The following is a 19,214-nucleotide window of genomic DNA, read 5'->3' as shown; positions in this document are numbered from 1 at the left end:
CATCAACTTAAATGAAGAGAAACTCGAAGCAATTCCCCTAAAATCAGCAACAAGACAAGGCTACCTGCTCTCTCCATACCTATTCAACATAGTACTTAAAGTCTTAGCTAGAGCAGTAAGACAACTGAAGGAGATCAAGGGGTTTCACATTGGAAAGGAGAAGTCAGAGTATCTTTATTTGCAGATGATATAATAGTGTACACAGGCAACTCTAAAAATTCTACTAGGGAACTTCTACAGCTGATGAACACATTCAGCAAAGTAGCTGGATACAAAATTAATTCGCAAAAATCAATAGCCTGCATATATATACAAATGAGAAAGGACTGAAGTTAAAAAAAAATCATGGAAAACAGTAACTTTTACAAGAGCCTCAAATAACATAAAATATCTTGAAGAAACTCTAACCAAGCAAGTGAAACACTTGTATGATAACAACTTCAAGTTTTTGAAGAAAGAAACTGAAGATTTCAGAAGATGAAAAGATCTCCATGCTCATGGATTGGTGGAATTAACATAGTAAAAAAAGGCATCTTACCAAAAGCAACCTACAGATTCAATGCAATCCCCCTCACAATTCCAACACAATTCTTCACACACCTTGAAAGGACAAATCTCAATTTCATCTGGAAACTCAAAAACCCAGGATAGCTAAAAAACATCCTGAACAATAAAAGAACTGCTGGATGTCCCACCATTCCTGATTTCAAGTTATACTACAGACCTACAGTATTAAAACCTCATGGTATTGACATAAAAACAGACACATTGATCAATGGAATCAAACTGAAAACCCAGACATACATCCAAATATGTACGGACACTCATTTTTGACGAAGAAGCCAGAAATACACACTGGGGGGAAAAAAGGCATCTTCAACAAATGGTGCAGGCCAAACTAGATGTGTGCATGTAGAAGAATACACAGATCCATACTTATCACCCTGCACAAAACTCAACTCCAAATGGATCAAAGGCTCCAACATAAGACCAGATACACTGAACCAAATAGAAGAGAAAGTAGGGAATAGCGTTGAAACTCATTGGCACAGGAGGAGACTAGAACACCGACAACGCAGAAACTAAAATAAACAATTAATAAATGGGACCTTGTAAAATTGAAAAGCTTCTATGAGGCAAAGGACACTGTCATTCAGTCAAAACAAAAGCCTACAGAATGGTAAAAGATGTCGCTATCTCCACATCCACTAGAGGACTAATATCCAATATACATTAAGAACTGAGGAAACTAAATATCAAAATACCAAATGCTCACATTTTAAAAATGGGGTATAGCTCTGACTTTCTTTCCTGGGGGACTCTACCACACCCCCTTTCTCTTCTCCTACGCTCTCCCACTATCTTTCTGTCTCTTTCCCACTCCACCCTTAAATAAACCTATTTGTAAAATAAAAGGGGGGGTACAGATCTAAACAGAGAATTCTCAAAAGAGGAAACTCAAATGGCCAAGAATACTTTAAAAAATGTTCAACATCTTTAGCCATCAAGGAAATGCAAATCAAAGTGACTTTGAGACTCTTACACCTGTCAAAATGGCTAAGATCAATAACACACGTGGCAGCTAATGCTTGTGAGGATATGAAATAAAGGTGATAAGCATCCCTTGCTGGGAGGAGCACAAACTTGTACAGCCACTATGGAAAGCAGTGTGCCTGTTTTTCATGAAGTTGAAAACAGATCCCCTCAAGATCCAGCTATACGACTCTTGGACATATACCCAAAGTACACTTGCGCAACTACGTTCATTGTAGTTCTACTTACAATAGTCAAAAAACTGAAAACAACCTAGATGTCTCTCAACAGTAAAATGGACAAAGAAAATATGGTACATATTACACAATGGAGTATTACCCAGCTGTTAAAAAAAAAATGACATGAAATTTGCAGGCAAATGAATAGAACTAGAAAAAAAAAATCATCCTGTGTAAGGTAAGCCAGACCCAGAAAGATAAAGGTTATGTGTGCACTTATACGTGAACATTAGCTACTAAATAAATAATAACCCACCTACAATCTGTACACCCAGAAAAGTTAGGGACTAGAGGGGAAAACACAGTCTCCCTGGGAGGGGGAAATAGGTTTTATGGGGGGACTTGGGGCAGGTGGGGACAGGAGCTGAAGGATCAAGTTGGGAAAGGGAGGGGAGAAGGGGTTAAGGGGAGGAACGCAGGGACAGACAGCTGGAGCTGAGGGGCATCTGAGGGAAGGTATGGAAACCTAGTGCAGTGGAAACTTCCTACAGTATGTGAAGGTGATCCTCATGAGGTCTCCTAGTACTTCCTACAAAATATGAAGGTCCTCATGAGGTCCCCTAATAATCAGGAAGACAGAGTCCCAACTGACCAAACAAGGCTTCCAGTGCTGGGACTGTGCTGCATCTGAGTTCTTGGCCAAGGGCAGAGGTGGGGGATTCCGTGGAAATCCCCAAACAACCCAGGTTGTCGCACACAAAGGTGTGCTCTCCATTGCCAACGGACAACACCCACCTACCTCACTGAACATGAAGATGTCAAGCTGGTACCTACTGAAGACTTCACCCTACATTCTAGTGTCTTTGGTGTAGGAAGGTACTCCGCCGGCTACCAAAAGAGAAGCATAAATACCAACCCAGCCACAAAACCTTTGACATACAATCGGTCCTGCCTGCAAAATATGCTAGGGCAATGGTAGAACCTGTGAGAGTACTTAACCAATGTTAAGTACTGATCTGACTTAAGGCCCACTCCATGAAATGGAACCCATACCTAACACTGCTTGGGTGACCAAGAACCAGAGACTAGATAGCCCAGAGACCTAGGGTAAAGCAAAACACCACTAGTCTTAAAACAAACAAACAAAAAAGTATCAATAAAATGAATTCTAATGATATTCTTCTATACTCATAGATTAGTGCCTTATTCAAGAGAAGCTTCCTCCTGAAGCAGACAGGAACAGATGAGAGACCCACAGCCAGATATTATGTGGAGAATCCCTGGAACACATAGCTCTGAATGGGATGTTTCCATCAAACCCTTTCCCTTGGAGCTCAGGGAACCCCGCAGAAGAGGAGGTAGAGTGTAAGCTCCAGATAAAGGACAACAGGAGGACAAGTCCCTCAAAATCTCAGAGACTTCAGCAGAAAGCACAGGGCCAATATGGCCCTGCAGCAAGTTACATATATATGTGTGTGTGTGTGTGTGTATGTGTGTGTGTGTGTGTGTGTGTGTGTGTGTGTGTGTGTAAAACAGCTTTCAGCTTAGTATTTTTATGGGAATCCTGTGTCTCTGATTCTTGTGCCTGCCCTTGGGGCTCTTTTCCTTCTGTTGGGTTTCCTTGCCCAATCGCAATGTGATGGTTTTTGTTTTATCTTATGTCTTATTTTGTCATGTTCATTTGCTATCTCTTAGAAGCCTGTTCTTTTCTAATAAGAAAAACACAGAAAGGGAGTGGATGTGGAGGTGAAGGAAGGAGAAAAGGGGAGGAACTAGAAGGAGTAAAGGGAGAGGAACCTGTAATCAGGATATATTGTATGAGAAAAGAATCTATTTTCAATAAAAGGGAAAAAATAAAATAAATGGGGGGGGGGGGAATTCCTGAGGTAGTTGTGGACTAGGAAGTAGATCCACTAGAGGTGACTTAATGTTTCCTCAAGAGTTACTGACCTCATTTGCAAGCTTTTGTCTTAGAACTTTGATTTTATAAGCCCAGGTGATTCTTGTTCTTTTGTGAATGTGCACTGCTTTAAGTCCCTCAACTAATAACAATGTTCCCTATGTCACCTACAAGCATCTCTTCTACAGTGCTAGCATTACCATCATCACCACCACCATCACTTTGGTTCAGAACCACTCCAGCTTTTTCATCCCTCCCTGGCCAACAACTGCAGCCTCAATTCCAAAGGCATGGTTTACATATGTAAAGCCAGAAAAAACTGACCACCTTATTATCATAACTGAACACATAATTGCAGGCCCGAAAGTCTGTGCCACATATGCTCATTTGTGACCTTAGTCACATGTTCCAGACAACAGCAATAGTCCATGCAGCATCTTCAGAACGTTAGCTCCCTGTTTTAGATTCACGTAGAAAACCTTTCACGCTTGCATCTCTGTTTCACACTGTTACCATGCTTTCAACAAAGTGTTCTGGAGCCTGTGGGTTGGCTCCACAGGTAAAGGCACTGACGTCCCACACCTGAAAACCTGAATTTGATCCCCAGGATCCACATAGTGAAGGTAGAAAACCAATTCCAACAAGTTATCCTCTGACCTGGAGACAAATGTTGTGACATGTGTATGCTAACAAGTGCACATACACACACAAATAAATATTTAAAAATATTTTAAGTTGGGCTGTGTTGCTCACACTTTCAGACCCAGCAGGCGGGAGGCTAAGGCAAGAAGATCTCTCTCTGAGTTCAAGGCCAGCCTGATCTACAGAATGAGTTCCAGGACAGCCAGGGCTACACAGAGAAACCCTGCCTCACAAAATAAACAAACAAATAAATAAATATGTAAATAAATAAATAAATAAATAAATAAATGATTTTTTTTTTTTAAGAAAGAAAGTGGCTATATTTGACTCTTCATTAACATAAGGAAATCCTGAATACAGGGCTAAATTAATGAGAGCACACTTTAGGGATACATTGCATAAATACTAATTTTGGTTTGGGGGGACTGCTTTGGTTTTTATTTGTCTATACTGCTGAGGGCTGAACATAAAGCTTTACAAACAATGAATAAGTGTTCTATCATTGAGCTACAGGTTCTGCAAGCCTATATATAATATTTTAATAGGAATTTCTGCTGGAAGATGAACAGAATAATTGTCAAGAGATAAAATCCTGTGTCATTTTTCAGGCCAGCTCCCTAGCAGTGAGTATAGGCTGCTAGTACTTGTGCCAGTGAAACCAATTTAAAAAACTGTCTATGGTCTAACTTTTTATTAGCATCACAGACTGGTAAGAAATTAAGCCCTTTAAAACAGAGGTGAATGCTTTCATTTATCATACAAAGTTTTAAGGCTTACGAGTGCCTGCTGCATTAACACATCTCAACAGCCGTTCTGTCACTGGCACCTTTAATTCCTGTGGTGGCTGTCTTCTCAGTTACAGTTAGTACCTTTCTGGGGCAATATCACCAAAACAGTAAAGTGGCATGAGTATTTTTGATTTTCATCAGCAACAAGTTTGGCAAACTGGTCACTAAACTTCTCTTGGCTTTGTAATCAGCACATGCCTTCCCACCATGAATCCTAAAATAGTAATAACTGCTGTGCTTCTTCTTAACCTTTTCCACAGTCACAGTCCTCTCCATTTCAGTTCATTGTTGTAGGTCTCCCCAGGGCTTACAACAGCATCTCACTCACTGGCACAGGTGACTGCAGCGCAGCCAGACCTGCTCTTAAGATGCATGGTGTTCATCGCTAGCCCACAGCCTGCCTTTCTTTTCCATTACCTTCAGCTCATCACCTTCATGACACAACTCCACCAGCTTATCTTGTTTCTCAGGTCACATCTGGTGGTCACTCCAGCCCATACCCTCAATAGGATGTTTTGCACTTAGAATGCTTGGTTTTGGGCACTATTGATAAACCTAACTAAATACTTTCTCTTTTGCTATAATTGTTACCAAAAAGGGTGTTTGCTGGACTTTTTGACATTTCCAGCAATATCTTCTACAGCACAGAGCAGAAAATAAGCAAAACGTAAAAAAATGGCCCAAACCCTTTGTGGGACATGATGGGGAAAGGCCACTGCTGCACGTGATCTGCACATAGTTTTATCATCCCTGCAAGCACAATGGAGTTGGGGAATGGAGAGCCAAGCTAGTAAGGTATGACTGGGCTTTTTATCCCGTAGGAGTCAATTAAACTATATTACACATCTGCATTTTGACTGTGACCTGCCACATGAGGTCAGGTGTGGAACTTTCCAGTTACAGTGTTCTATCTGTGCTTACCATAGTTCAGATTTTGGTGTATTTGAGTTTTGGGTGTTTCTGTTTGTTTCTTTCAGGAAACATTTCTCTCTGTAGAAGCCCTTCTATGTATTTGCATCCTCACATACATTAAGATTTCAATAGCAGTATGTTTTGTTTTATTTTTTTTAGCTCCCAAATCATTAACTCTTGTTTTTGGGGATTGTGTGTGTGTGTGTGTGTTTTGGCTGGTTGGGGTTTTGGGGGTTTCTGGTTTGTTTGTTTTTTGGGGGGATTGGTCCAATTTTCTTCTGTTTATTCTAATTTCTGAACATATGTTTTTAAAAATACCTGGGGCCAGAGAGATGGCTCAATGGTTAAGAGTACACACTGCTCCTGAAAAAAAAAAAAAAACACAAAAAACCCAGTACAGAGCCTAGGCCCCATATCAGGCAGCTCACAATTGCCTAGAACCCCATCTACAGGGAATTTGACATCTCTGGCCTCCATTAGCATGCATGTGAGCACTTACACACACACACACACAATTTAAAAAGTAAAAATTGTTAAAAATATTGTGTGCTTATTTATATTTATAACCAAGTTAGGCTCTTTACCTTAACTGATCTTTACACCAGAAAGAAAAAGATAGGCAAGCACTAAGAGCAGTCTGAGCAAGAATCATCACAGCACACGCGCCATTTGTGTTTCATAAAATAATTCCCATGTCTGTGGCATCTTGCTGGTTTTTCTTTTCTGAGACAGTCTCACCATGTAATCCAAAGCTGACTCAAACTTACAATTCTGCCTCAGCTCTTTTTTTTAATTTTATTTTATTTTATCAGGAGTGGCTGCATCATCATCTTCTGTGGCCTGGTAAGGCTGCTCCCCCCTCAGGGGGAGGTGATCAAAGAGCAGGCCAATCAGATTATGTCAGAGGCAGTCCCTCTTCCCATTACTATGTAACCCACTTGGACACTAAACTGCTATGAGCTACATCTGTGTCAGCTCTTTTTTTAAAGCACACACACACACACACAAAAAAAAAAAAAACAATAAACAAAAGGCTTGAGTTCATGCCCTAACACCAGGAAAGAGAGGGGGAGAATGTGTAACAAAAAGAACGAAGGATCAACCCAGGTGCAGGGCTGGTTCAATACAATAAGAACTGTATAAAGGAAGAAATAACCACAAGCACAAATTGCTTGCTATGCACAAACTGTCCTTGGAACAATACACAACAATATATAAGTGACCTCCAGAAATGGGTCAGATAGTTGGAACATAAGAGAAGCTTTTTAAAGTATATACTTTAAACCTTTAGAACAATCAACCAAGTGAACTTATTATGCATTCAAGCAAATAAAGTATCACTTTAGACTACAATACAATGAGATGCATTTAATTTACATTGTACAAAAACTATTATGCTATTGTAAAAACTAAATTCATTAATCAGAATATTAGAAACTATATTCTGTAATTTATTTTATTTTGTTTTGTTTTGTTTTTTTCAAGACAGAGTTTCTCTGTGTAGCCTCAGCTGTCATGGACTTGCTTTGTAGACCAGGCTGGCCTCGAACTCACAGAGATCCACCTGCCTTTGCCTCCCTGAGCCATGGGATTACAGGTGTTTAAAATCTTTTAATAAAAAAAAAAATAAATTTTAAAAATAAAAAAAAAAAAAAAAAAAAAAAAAAAAAAGGACTATGGTAAGCCCAACAATGAATTAAAAGGTTATATTTAAGACTTTTACTTTTAGGAGTCATAACTTCTAAGCATTAAGTAAAATATACTCTAATAAGATCTCTCAAGTTTGTTTTAGTGAAATAACTTATAGTGCCTTAAAACTTCTATTATTTTAGAAATAAAAAATGAAACAGACTGCTTTAGTGGATATGACATGCTATGACAAGATTTGGGGCAATCTCACTCTTTCAAAACCAAGAAGAGTATTTTGTTTTTACCAATTGCTATTTGCTCTGCCAACAGTGTGGATATGAGATACATAACTAGAAGAGTTGACTAGAAGGATCTCATTAATAATACATCAGAACATTTTAGACAACAGCACATTCTTAAGTATTCTAAAGTGAATTTGGTCACAAGTGTACCACAGATTAACTACAATGAAATGCAAATTATCTTTATCTAATTCACAAAAAGTATCACTAATAAAACATAGCAAGCAACACAAAATAAAATTAATACTGCTAAAATTGTTCCAGAAAAAAAATGACTAAAGACCTTTTAGGACAATAAAACAGTCTAAAACTTGTCAGGGAAATTTTTTTAATTTGGTAAAGAAATACAAAACAATCTAATTAGTTCAAATCTGTCTTAATTTATTAATAAAATTTTTAGAAGAGATCTATAAAATTTTTGATCTGCCTGACTTTATCCATAAAACTGCACTTGAAAAAAATATGCAGAAAAGAAAACCTAGAGAGTAGGCATGATGGTACACAGCCTTAATCCCAGCACTGAGGAGACAGAGGCAGGCCAGCCTGGTCTACAGAGTGAGTTCCAGGATGGTTGGGGCTATATAATGAGACTCTGTCTCCAAAAAAAAGAAAAAGAAAAAGGAAAAGTCAGAGAGTTGGGGAGAGGAGATGGCTCCCTCAGGAAAGGCTCTTGTCATCAAGCCTGAATCTGAGTTCATTATCTAGTAAGAGAGCTCTCGGTCTCTCTGTCTCCCTCTGTCCCATTCTCTCTGTGTGTGTCTCTCTCTGCCTCTCTTATTCTGGAGGTGTACACCTTTAATTCTAACATGTGAGAGGCAGAAGCAGACAGATCTCTACGAGTTCCAGGCCAGCCTGTTCTACATAGTAAGTTCCAGGCTAGCCAGTGAGACCCTGTCTCAAAAACAAACCAACCAACAAACAAATCAAATATCATTCTGGACCCCATCCCTAGAAATTCTGATGTACATATAGAATTGTCAGTCTTCAAGATTTTCTTTATTTATTTTATGTATGAGTGCTCTACCTGCATGTGCACCTGCAGGCCAGAAGAGAACATCAGATCCAGTATAGATGGTTGACAGCCACCATGTGGTTGCTGGGAATTAAAATCAGGACCTCTGGAGGAAAGGACAGTGCCCTTATCCACTGAGCCATCTCCAGCCCCTAGAATTGTCATTCTTAACATGTACCTAAAATTTTTTTTCGCATGCAGCTAATTTTGTAATCAACCCGTTCTGAGGAACCAGATGACATCAAGACAGAGAGAACTATAAAGACTACAAACCTTTATATGCTGGAGGAGGAGGTGCTGTTGCCACTTTCCTAACTTTGGTTGTCACCGAGTTATCAACATTAACAACCATTACTGGATGGTCAATATGACCTAGAGTCTGGACTTGGCCATTTATTTCTTCTGAGTGTTCCCATTGTTTCCTAATCCGCTCCTTAAGTTTTTCCAGTTTAACATCATGTTGTCGCCGCTTTGAAATATCAAATCTTTGGGAATTGCAGGCACTAGTAGAGGATGGAGAAGAATCAGGCAGCAACACTTTTGGATCAACTTCGAGTCCCATGTTATTAAAAGAAGGCTTTGAATTGTTCTCATTTCCTTTTGTTCTGTTAGGCATTTCTTCCTCAGTTCTTACATGTACTCCCATTTTAGTTAAACATTCAGAACTGTGCAATGCATCAATTGCTGGTCCATCATTTAAAAATCTAACAACTGTATCACTGATGACAGATGGTTGAGAGCTCTCCAAATCACAGCAATGGAGATTCCGATCTTCCCGACTGCCTACTATTTGCTTCCCACTCTCAGCCTTTTCCTCATGAACACAATAGACATGCTTTGACTCCAGATGACTGGGACTTAAGCTGAAAGGTGTACTGTGGGTTTCCCTGTGATAGAAAAGAAAAAGCTTTGTGATTAGAGTCAATAACAAAAAAACAAAACCTGTAGACTTGAAAACTGCAGGAGTTAGACCTTAGGTATCCTCAACACAGAATAATAGTGTGTGAGGTGATACACACATAAAGAACCTGATTAAGCAATTCCACATTGAATACATGAATCAAAACATTATGTACACCACAAATAATTTTTGCTTGACAACTAAAAGGAGCCTAAGTAAGAGTTTAAAAAAAAAAAAAAAAAAGTCAGGCAGTGTGGCGCATACCTGTAATCCCAGGGAGGCAGAAGCAGGTGGATCTCTGTGAGTTTGAGGCCAGCCTGTTCTACAAAGCAAGTCCAGGACAGCCAACGCACAAAGAAAAACCCTGTCTCAAAAAACTAAAAAAAAAAAAAAAACAAAAAACAAAAAAAGCAGTCAAACTGAAACCAGTCCCTGAAGCTAACAAAAGTAAAACAAGACTATCAGAATACAAGGGAGTCAATAACTCAATCTCCTTGCTGATAGTAATCATGGTTTTATGCAGGTTTTTCGTATTCCTTTATTTTTTTATTCAATACTAGTGCTACCCACGGCTATATTTTCAGCCTTGATCATTCTACATATATCTTACCTACATTTGCAAATGCTTTACTATCTTTTAACCTGTATCAAATATAACCTATTAAACATTCCAAATTCTTTATCACAAAATTTGAGAGTACAAGTAGATACCTAAAAGTTCCAAGTGTACCATCATAAAACTTCTTGATTTACTGACACTTTAAAATATGCAAAATGCTTATAAATTCAATAAGCATAAGGCCCAGGGTCTGCTAATTCCTACTATTAGCCATCCTAAGGCCAGCAATACATTTAAATTATTAGTACAGTATTCTTAAAATACATAAAATTCTTTTTAGTTTAGTACTTAAATGTCCTAAGCATTGCTAACAAAAATGTACAACATTGTCTATTACCTATTCTACACTATTAAATTAACATATTAATCCAGAACATCTAAGTTGCTACAAAGTAAAAGAATAAACTCATATAATCAGTAAAAGAAAAATTAATTTTAGGGCCTAGAGAGATGGTTCAGAATACTTGCTGACTGGGTGTGAGCAGTTTCTGCTTTTCCAGAGGACCAGCGTTCAATTTGCAGAGCCTACATGGGATAGCTCACAACCAACTAACTTAGCTCCAGGCATTCTTAGTACCAACAACACATATGGTACACACACACATATGCGCGCACACAGAAACAAATCATTCTGTTTCTTCCAATCAAACACTTATAGAGAGGCTACAGACTGGGAATGCAGCTCATTGGCTGAGCTTTTGACAACTATATGAGAGATCCTGGATTTGACATCTAGTACCACAAAAAATAACAATACAATATAAGAGGGTTAAATTGGGAGAGGGGTTATTTGTTATGTTTGGGTGAATTTTTACTTTTTGGATTATCTCTTGTGGAGAATAATAACATTTCTGTTGCGGCTTGAATGTGTTTAAATACTACAGTTCCCAGCTTGTAGCACTGTTTTAGAGGTCTGTGTAACTTTAAGAGCTAGACAGATGCTTGGAGGAAATGAGGTACTAGAGTAGGCTTAAGATTTCATACCCCACCCCAATTTTCTTGTTCCTTCCACTTTTTAACTGCAGAGAGTGTGAGCAGCCGCCTCACGGATCTGCTGCCATCCCCTGCCTGACACAGTGGACTGTACTGCTTTCACACTGTGACCCAAGCAAACCATAGCAATTAGAAAAGAAACTAATAGAATTTTAGAATCAGAGAATTACAAAAACTGAAAAATAATCACAATCCTGCTTAATTATTATAGACTATCTCCAGTTGCTAACATTTTTTTTTTACCAATACGAACCTGTAGGAAACCAAAGGTTCACGGAACTCCACACGATTGCTTTTCTTAACATTACTCTCCAAGGTGGTAGCCCTAAGAGGACTACGGGATTTCTCTTTCCGTGGTTTAGTAGATTTGGAAGCTGGAGCACTCACCCAAGAATCATCTAGATATCTACCATCTGAAGGAGAAAAAGAAATCTATGAGAACATATGATACAGAACATGATTGTCTAAGAGAATCACTTACCTGTATGTTGTTTTTACCATCTCTAGTCAGCTATTAGGTAAGCAGACAGAAATACCCATAGCCACTCAATTTACAGAGAAGACTGTACTTTAAGATGATAATACAAATCAAAATCTCTACATCATAAGGTAGAAGGATTGCCAGTTCAAGGCCTACCTGGGCTACAAAGTGAGTTCAAGGCCAGTATAAACAACTGATCTCAAAATATAAAAGAAAATAAAATTTAGGGCTGAAGATATAGGTCAGCAGTAGGGACTTTCCTTGAATGTGGGGCCCTATGTTAAATCTTCAGTTACCCTTCCTCCAAAACAGTAAAAGGAGAATTGTCAAAACCCAGCAAAGTTCAGTCTAAATAGAGAGCATTTACTTGCACCCTGTAGCCCAGCAAAACAAACCAACCATATCAAACATCTACATGTGTAAGTTTATAATGTATGTTACACATTATAAATATATATGCATGTACAGGTGTCACTGTCAATGTATCCGTATAAAAATACTCCATTCATGACTAACAATTTAGCCCCCCAAAAAATGCATGCGTGTTAAGTCAACTAAAATTTACCTTCAAAGACTATACCTGAGAACTAAGAAAATAAGTATCTATAACCTCAAACACCTAAATAAAGTTCTCATTACCACAACAAATGAAAACTTAAATGTCAAAGGTGATGCGATGGTGAAGACATCACCAGCATCGCTAAGCATGCAGCGGCTTCAGCAGCACTCAGCAGCAGTCTCAGGACACGCATACACAGCAAACTATCAACAGAGACTAAACTGAAACCACAAAAACCTGTAGTAACTGGGCCAACCTCCAGAACCTGAGGAGGGAACCAGTGCCACGAGGCTGGTCTCTGGCTTCCACAGCACAGGTCATGGCACATGTGCACCCCCCACAAACGATGATGGCAACTTATTAATCTGCATTTAAGAGAGGTAAATTCTTAGGAGGGAGCTCACACATACCTTTCCTACTTATTTTTCGGGTAGCACTTGTCGACTTCTTAGCATCCATCACAGAATCGATTACAGCTGTACTTGAAGGGGTTACTTCTAATTTGTTCTCAATGTGTCTCAGCTAAAGTTTGAATACCATGAAAACACATAAATTATTCCAGAAATATTCCAATTACCGTTTGTTTACATAGATGTTTAAAATAATACTACCCAACATATTTCTCCAAAATAGAAAAAAAAAAACCTCAAACACTTTCTTGCAATATTTACTTTTTTTTTTTTTTTACTGCTTTAGCAGTAATTATGCTTTGAGCATAATGCTATCCAAATATAAACAAAAATATCCAACCGATGATAAAGAGTTCCAAAGTTTCTACTCATCATGTTAAACTATTTTTAATGTTAAGTTTTAAGGCAATAAATTATCTGAAATATATGACATATCACTATTCAACATACCATGTATATTTTGCATGTAAAATTAAGAAAAGGATAGTTTGGCTGGATTAAAATTTGTATTCAAGGAGTCACAACTTATTACAATTTCATGTCTATAATATACATCTTTCAATAAAAGCAAAATTCACCAAGTGTGGTATCATACTCCTTTACTTAACCCCAGCACTCAGGAGGCTGATAAGTTTGAGGTCAGCCTGGTCTACATAACAAGTTTCAGGACAGCTAAAAGTTACATAGTGAGATCTGTCTAAAAAACAAACAAACAAAACAAAAACAAAAACAAAAACAAATCTAAATTAAAAAAATAACATAAAATAAAATTAAATGAAAGCAAAATACACAGAATACATATAATTCACAGAATACATATACCCTGAAATATAATCACTACCAATGTTCTAAAGTTTAAAAAGCATTTTTTCTTGAACAGTAGAGTAGTACTACAGGCTTATAAGAAACATCTGAAAACAAAAAATATAAATATTAAAATCATCAAAATTCTATCACAAGGAAATAAAAACACTTTATATAAAACTTTACCTTTGGCTGAGTGCAGCGGCGCATGCCTGTGATCCCAGCACTCAGGGAGGCAGAGGCAGGCAGATATCTATGACTTTGAGGCCAGCCTGGTCTACAAAGTAAGTCCAGGACAGCCAAGGCTACACAAAGAAACCCTGTCTCGAAAAAAATTTTGAAAAAACAAAAAAAGCTTTACCTTCTTTCAGATTTCTGCAAACGATTCAGAATAATCTTTCATATAATTCAGTATCAGGTATTCTCCCTATCTGTTAATCTCTTATAATCCTAAAAAATCTTCAAAAACATACAGTACTTTTGAAAATTAACTATTCACAGATTCATTCTATATTAGTTTCACTAAAATTAAATCGGGACATAGAAACTATTCATTCCTACATCACACATGTTTAAAGTTCATGTAGAGAGTTTGTATACTGTTTCTTTATAAAAAGCCAAATCTTTATTATATTGACTCAAAATACAATTTTTCTTTCTACCACTGTGTAAGGTCATGTTTCTCAAAATACAGAAAATAGACCTTCTCAAAAGAAAACAAAAACAAAACAGACACACACACTAGATGAGTTACTTTCAAGAGTTCCAAAGATTAGAACATAGAAAACTCCACAAAGTAATGAGACAACAGCTGGAGAGATGCTCCGCAGCTAAGAGCACCTACTCCCCTTACAGGACCCAGGTTCAGCTTTCAGCACCCAGCATGACGGCTGACAGCTGCCGCAGTGGGCACCAGGCATATGCACAGTGGACACATACTCTCAGACAAAACATTCAGACACATAAAATAAAAATAATTCAATGTTTTTTAAAATACTCAGACAATAAAGAAACAGAGCCAATTTCAGAGGGATATATAAAAGAAACAAAAAGAAACATATTAAGATAATAACCTAGGAGAGGAATATCTCTTTGAAGAGACCATATATCACTTTGCCAGTTTGGATTTCTACAATCCAAACAAAACTGACTAAACACAAAGGAAAATAACTCTCCCATAGTCATTCTTTTTTATAAAGGAAAAGAACCTATGGCCACAAAACATAAGAGCCAACTCCTTTCACTTCCTCCCTGATAACAAGCCTTCTACACAGGTACAGTCCAACCTTCCATAGTCATCCTTCATATCACCACATAAAGTAAATAAACAGCAGAAGTCACATGACTTTGACCTGTCATGATTGTAGCAGACCTGACACCCTAAAGCAGTATCCTTTTTATTCCTTTCCTACCCATTTTTGTTCATTCTGTATATATATATACAAAATATCTGAATTTGTTTTCCAATTAAGTATGCTAATTAATCACATTATAATCAATTTGAAAACAAATAAGTTTTTAAAATAGAGACTAAAACTACTTACAGCAGCCTTGGTCTGAGAAAGTGCATCCCACGCTGTGGTTATATCTACTGAGAAAAAGTGACATTTATAGAATGAGAGTTCTGAAATAGAACTTAAACTATGAATTTTAATATGCTCCCAAATGTGATCGAAGGTTTGAGAGCTACTTGATTAGAACCATTCCTTATCAAATGCATTTGTAATACTGAATCAAAATACCATTTTCTTAAAAAAAATAAAAAAAAAATACCATTTTCTCCCTACCATTAGATAAGGCCAGCTTGTCAGGACATACATAAAAGAAAGAAGTATACTCAGTTAACAGCAATGGCCTGAACATCCTCCACAACACACACACAGTCGGAAATGGAGATGGAGTCAAAGATGGAGACGGAGATGGAGTTGGAGACGGAGACGGAGACAGAGAGAAAAAAAATTAGGTAGGGTAGGCTGACCAACTTAGAAACTTGCTGCCTGAACCTCCTGAGTACTGGGATTATAGGCATCCACCAACATACCCAACCAAATATAAAACTTTGTATTGTCTTATATCACACATTATAATGTAAAAAACTACTTTTAAAAATATTCCACACTTCATTGTACTAGCACAAACAAATCTATTTGGTCTTTCAAGTAACAGTCTTTCAACTAGTTTCAGGCTGTGTCGTTTCCCATGAGTTATCCTCTTCCAGGATAAATAGATAAATACTTTCATTTCCTCCAAATACTCCCCATTGGCTTAATTGCTCGGTTTCCTCACAAATGGGAATCTTCCTCTGGATCTACCTCAGTCTGTCAGTTTCCCTTTCAATATATTACACCTTAAAGTACCTCAACAAATGACTGCAAAAAGAAGTTCAGGGAGACGGTAACTTATTATGTATGCACTACAGATACTGCCACTAAGGTCAGGATTTCTGGAAAAAAAAATGATTTTGCATCTATACTTTTTGAGGAGAGATAAGTTCTTACTGCACAGCACAAGCTGGCCTTAATCTTATGATCCCCATGCCTCAGCCTTTTAGGTTCTGGGATTACAGTAAAGTATGACCACATCTGGTTCAACTAATTCATTTTTTAAAAAGTACTATTATACTGAAAGGTAAATTTTTTAAATTACCTATCCACTTTTTAAGAAATGGGGTGTGTGTGTGTGTGTGTGTGTGTGTGTGTGTGTGTGTTCATGCAAATGACAACTAAAGCTAAAGTTACAAGCATTTGCAAAGCACACAATATAGGTGATGGGAACTGAACACAGGTCTTGTCAGGATCCATAAGCACTTTCAACCACCGAGCCACCCCTTCAGCATAATCCACTTTTTTGTTTCATAAATCAAAATATATGCATAAATTTCACCTACTGATCAGCCCAGAATTTAATATATTAAAGAAACTTAAAAAGGGATTAAAATCAATCTAAAAAAAAAAAAATCATACCTTGAACAGGCTCCTTGCTTTGAGAGCTCCTTGGATTTGGTAAAGGCACCTCTTTTGACTTGCTGCTCCTCATCTTGCCAATTTACCTGCAATTATGTCATCAATAATCACTGACCATCACTATTATAAAAAACAATAGTAAAGAAATATACTGACTTTTTCATGAAGGTCTGAAAAAGACTGTCATCTCTAAAATGTAGCTTCATATTCTCACGAGTATCCAGTAAATACAATAGAGGAACTACTATCATTACTATCAAATTGTCATTATTTACAGAAGACTGATTGTGTTATGAGTCACAAGACTAGGGCTGTACCAGTGGTAGCGCACATACTGCCCTTCCATAAGGCCCCAGCTCAACCCCTAGCACGACACTTAAGGATGTGATTTCCTAACAATCTGATTTCCATCCCTAGACCTGCATGCTGGGATAGCTGACCCCAGCAAGTTGTCCTCTGACCCCCACATGTTGCCATGGCATGCAAATATCCCCACACAGTTCCTCGTGCACACAGTAAATAAATGGAAAAACAAAGTATTCTTGTAAATCAGCAACAACCAATATCATATCATGCTTCATTTTCTCTATTGCAAATAACACTGTAGCCAGATATGGTGATCTCCCCTTTAATCCCAGAACTAAGAAGGCAGAGGCAGGCGTATCTCTGTGAGTTTGAGAACAGCTTGGTCTGCACAGCAAGTTCTAGGCCAGTCAGTGATTCATAATGAGGCATTGTCTTAAAAACAAAACAAACAACACTGTGTATATGAATTTTGGCCTATCTGAATTCTTTGCCTAGAGTAATATCTGCAAAATGTATCAAAATTGAACTTAAAAATGTGGACATGCTGCTGAAATCCAATGTCAAACTGTTTTTCAGTTTCCAGTAATATAAAAGCCTAGAAGCTGCATTAATACCTTTTTAAATTGTTTGAATTATTTTTGTTTTTGCCGATTCCATAGGTTTAAAAAAAATGGTTGCTAGAATTTGAACTTGGTAGACGCTAGCCAGATCAAATATTCTTCACAAATCTTTTTATTTATTCTTCTCTCATCACAACTGCAGTTTCACCTCCCTCCCTCCCCTCAGTCTCTCCACCACTTCCTCTTCCCAGATGCACACACCAGCCCCCCTCCCTCCGCTCTGAAAAGAGCAGGTCTTCCAGAGACATCAACCAAATGTGGCATAACACGCTAATAAGACCAGGCACATATTCTCATGTCAGGGCTGGCCAAGGCAGCCCAGCTGGAGGAAAAGGACCCAAAGCCAGGCAGAAGAGTCAGCGAGCCCCCACTCCCACTATTAAAGTCCTACAAGAACACCAAGCTACACAATCACATGCAAAGGACCTATGTCAGACTCATACAGGCTCCCTGATCTCTCTAAGCCCACCTGAGTCCCAGTCAGTTGATTCTGTGGGCCATGGTCCTGTGGTGTTCTTGATCCCTCTGGCTCCTCCAATCCTTCCTTCCCCCTCCTTCTCTGCCACAGATCTTAAATCTTACTTTTTTCATTTATGAACTATCTCCTGTTCATTCACCTAGCAAGATCTTAATTTTTAAATTAATTTTATTAGTTCTTCATAAGTATATTAACTTTTGTCATATTTATAAGTCATTAATCCATAAAATAAATTTTAAAAATGGAATTTAAAGGGAAGAGGAGGTGGCGCCTGACAACCAGAGTTCTATCCCCAGGGCCACATAATGGAAAGAGAGAACCGACTGCCCAAGTTTTCCCCTGACTTCCACATGTGCCATGGCAAATGAGCCACGTACATACACAGGTACACAACCTAAAGATGTAAAAATTCTTTTATTCAATTAATTCTTTATAGGATATACAGTATGTTATTCGGAGTCCTGAGAAATTGAACGCAGAATTCAAGCACTGTAGGCAAACACTCTAGTATTGAAATGCATTCACAGTTCCAGTGTGCTGAATATTTTAAAATCCCAAATTAGATTTAAGAAAAAGACAAGTTTACCTAGTAAGTAAATCCAAATATATAAAATTTAAAAGGATATTAATTTTATGGGAATTAATTTATCCAAGGATTATTTCTCCCGACATATAAGCTTTAAGACACAAACTTCAAAACTGTTCTAAGGGTCAGAGGTGTGGTTCAGTGGCACAGCATTTGCTTAGTATGTGCCCGCTACTCAATCCTCGGCACTGGACACGCAAAAATCTTCAGGAAAACACATTTTCTTCTGAAAGCAGGTGTGGAGAAAACAAAAATCAGTAAATTTACAAATAGTTTAAAAACTTTCAACCATGGTTATCTACACTAACTGAAAAATGAAAGATGACGCTGTGTATAAAAGCAAACAATACACAAACACAGGACCTGAGCGTAGACCCCCAACCATGCAGAAAGCTGGACACAGCCGCACATGCCTGTGAGCCGGCGCTGCAAAGGGCAGAGACACATGTGTCTCAAAAGGGCAAAGGGCAAGGAATGACACAGCAGGACACCTGACATCCTCTCATGTCAGGCCTCTGTGCATTTGCACACACAAAACCCTGTCTTGAAACACACACACACACACACACACACACACACACACACACACACACACAC

The 19,214-nt window shown here is 38.1% G+C and overlaps 1 protein-coding gene across 2 annotated transcripts in view; it reads right to left on the bottom strand.

The window, feature by feature from the left end:
• Positions 1 to 19,214, bottom strand: part of Cep350 (centrosomal protein 350) — a 140,043-nt gene that overhangs the window by 106,631 nt on the left and 14,198 nt on the right. The window contains exons 2-6 of one of the 2 annotated variants that reach the window (XM_055624428.1): positions 16,628 to 16,713; positions 15,209 to 15,255; positions 12,861 to 12,972; positions 11,664 to 11,823; positions 9,171 to 9,784 (exon numbers count right to left, since the gene is read on the bottom strand). In XM_055624428.1, the coding sequence (XP_055480403.1) occupies positions 9,171 to 9,784; positions 11,664 to 11,823; positions 12,861 to 12,972; positions 15,209 to 15,255; positions 16,628 to 16,700 (1,006 nt within the window). In that variant the 5' untranslated portion in view covers positions 16,701 to 16,713. The remainder of the gene's footprint in view (positions 1 to 9,170; positions 9,785 to 11,663; positions 11,824 to 12,860; positions 12,973 to 15,208; positions 15,256 to 16,627; positions 16,714 to 19,214) is intronic. The other variant, XM_055624429.1, reaches the window with a different exon arrangement.

The sequence above is a fragment of the Psammomys obesus genome, unplaced genomic scaffold, assembly GCF_907164565.1.
Source record: "Psammomys obesus unplaced genomic scaffold, mPsaObe1.curated_primary_1811, whole genome shotgun sequence".
Lineage (NCBI taxonomy): Eukaryota > Metazoa > Chordata > Mammalia > Rodentia > Muridae > Psammomys > Psammomys obesus.
This window is presented reverse-complemented; position numbering and strand designations above follow the sequence as displayed.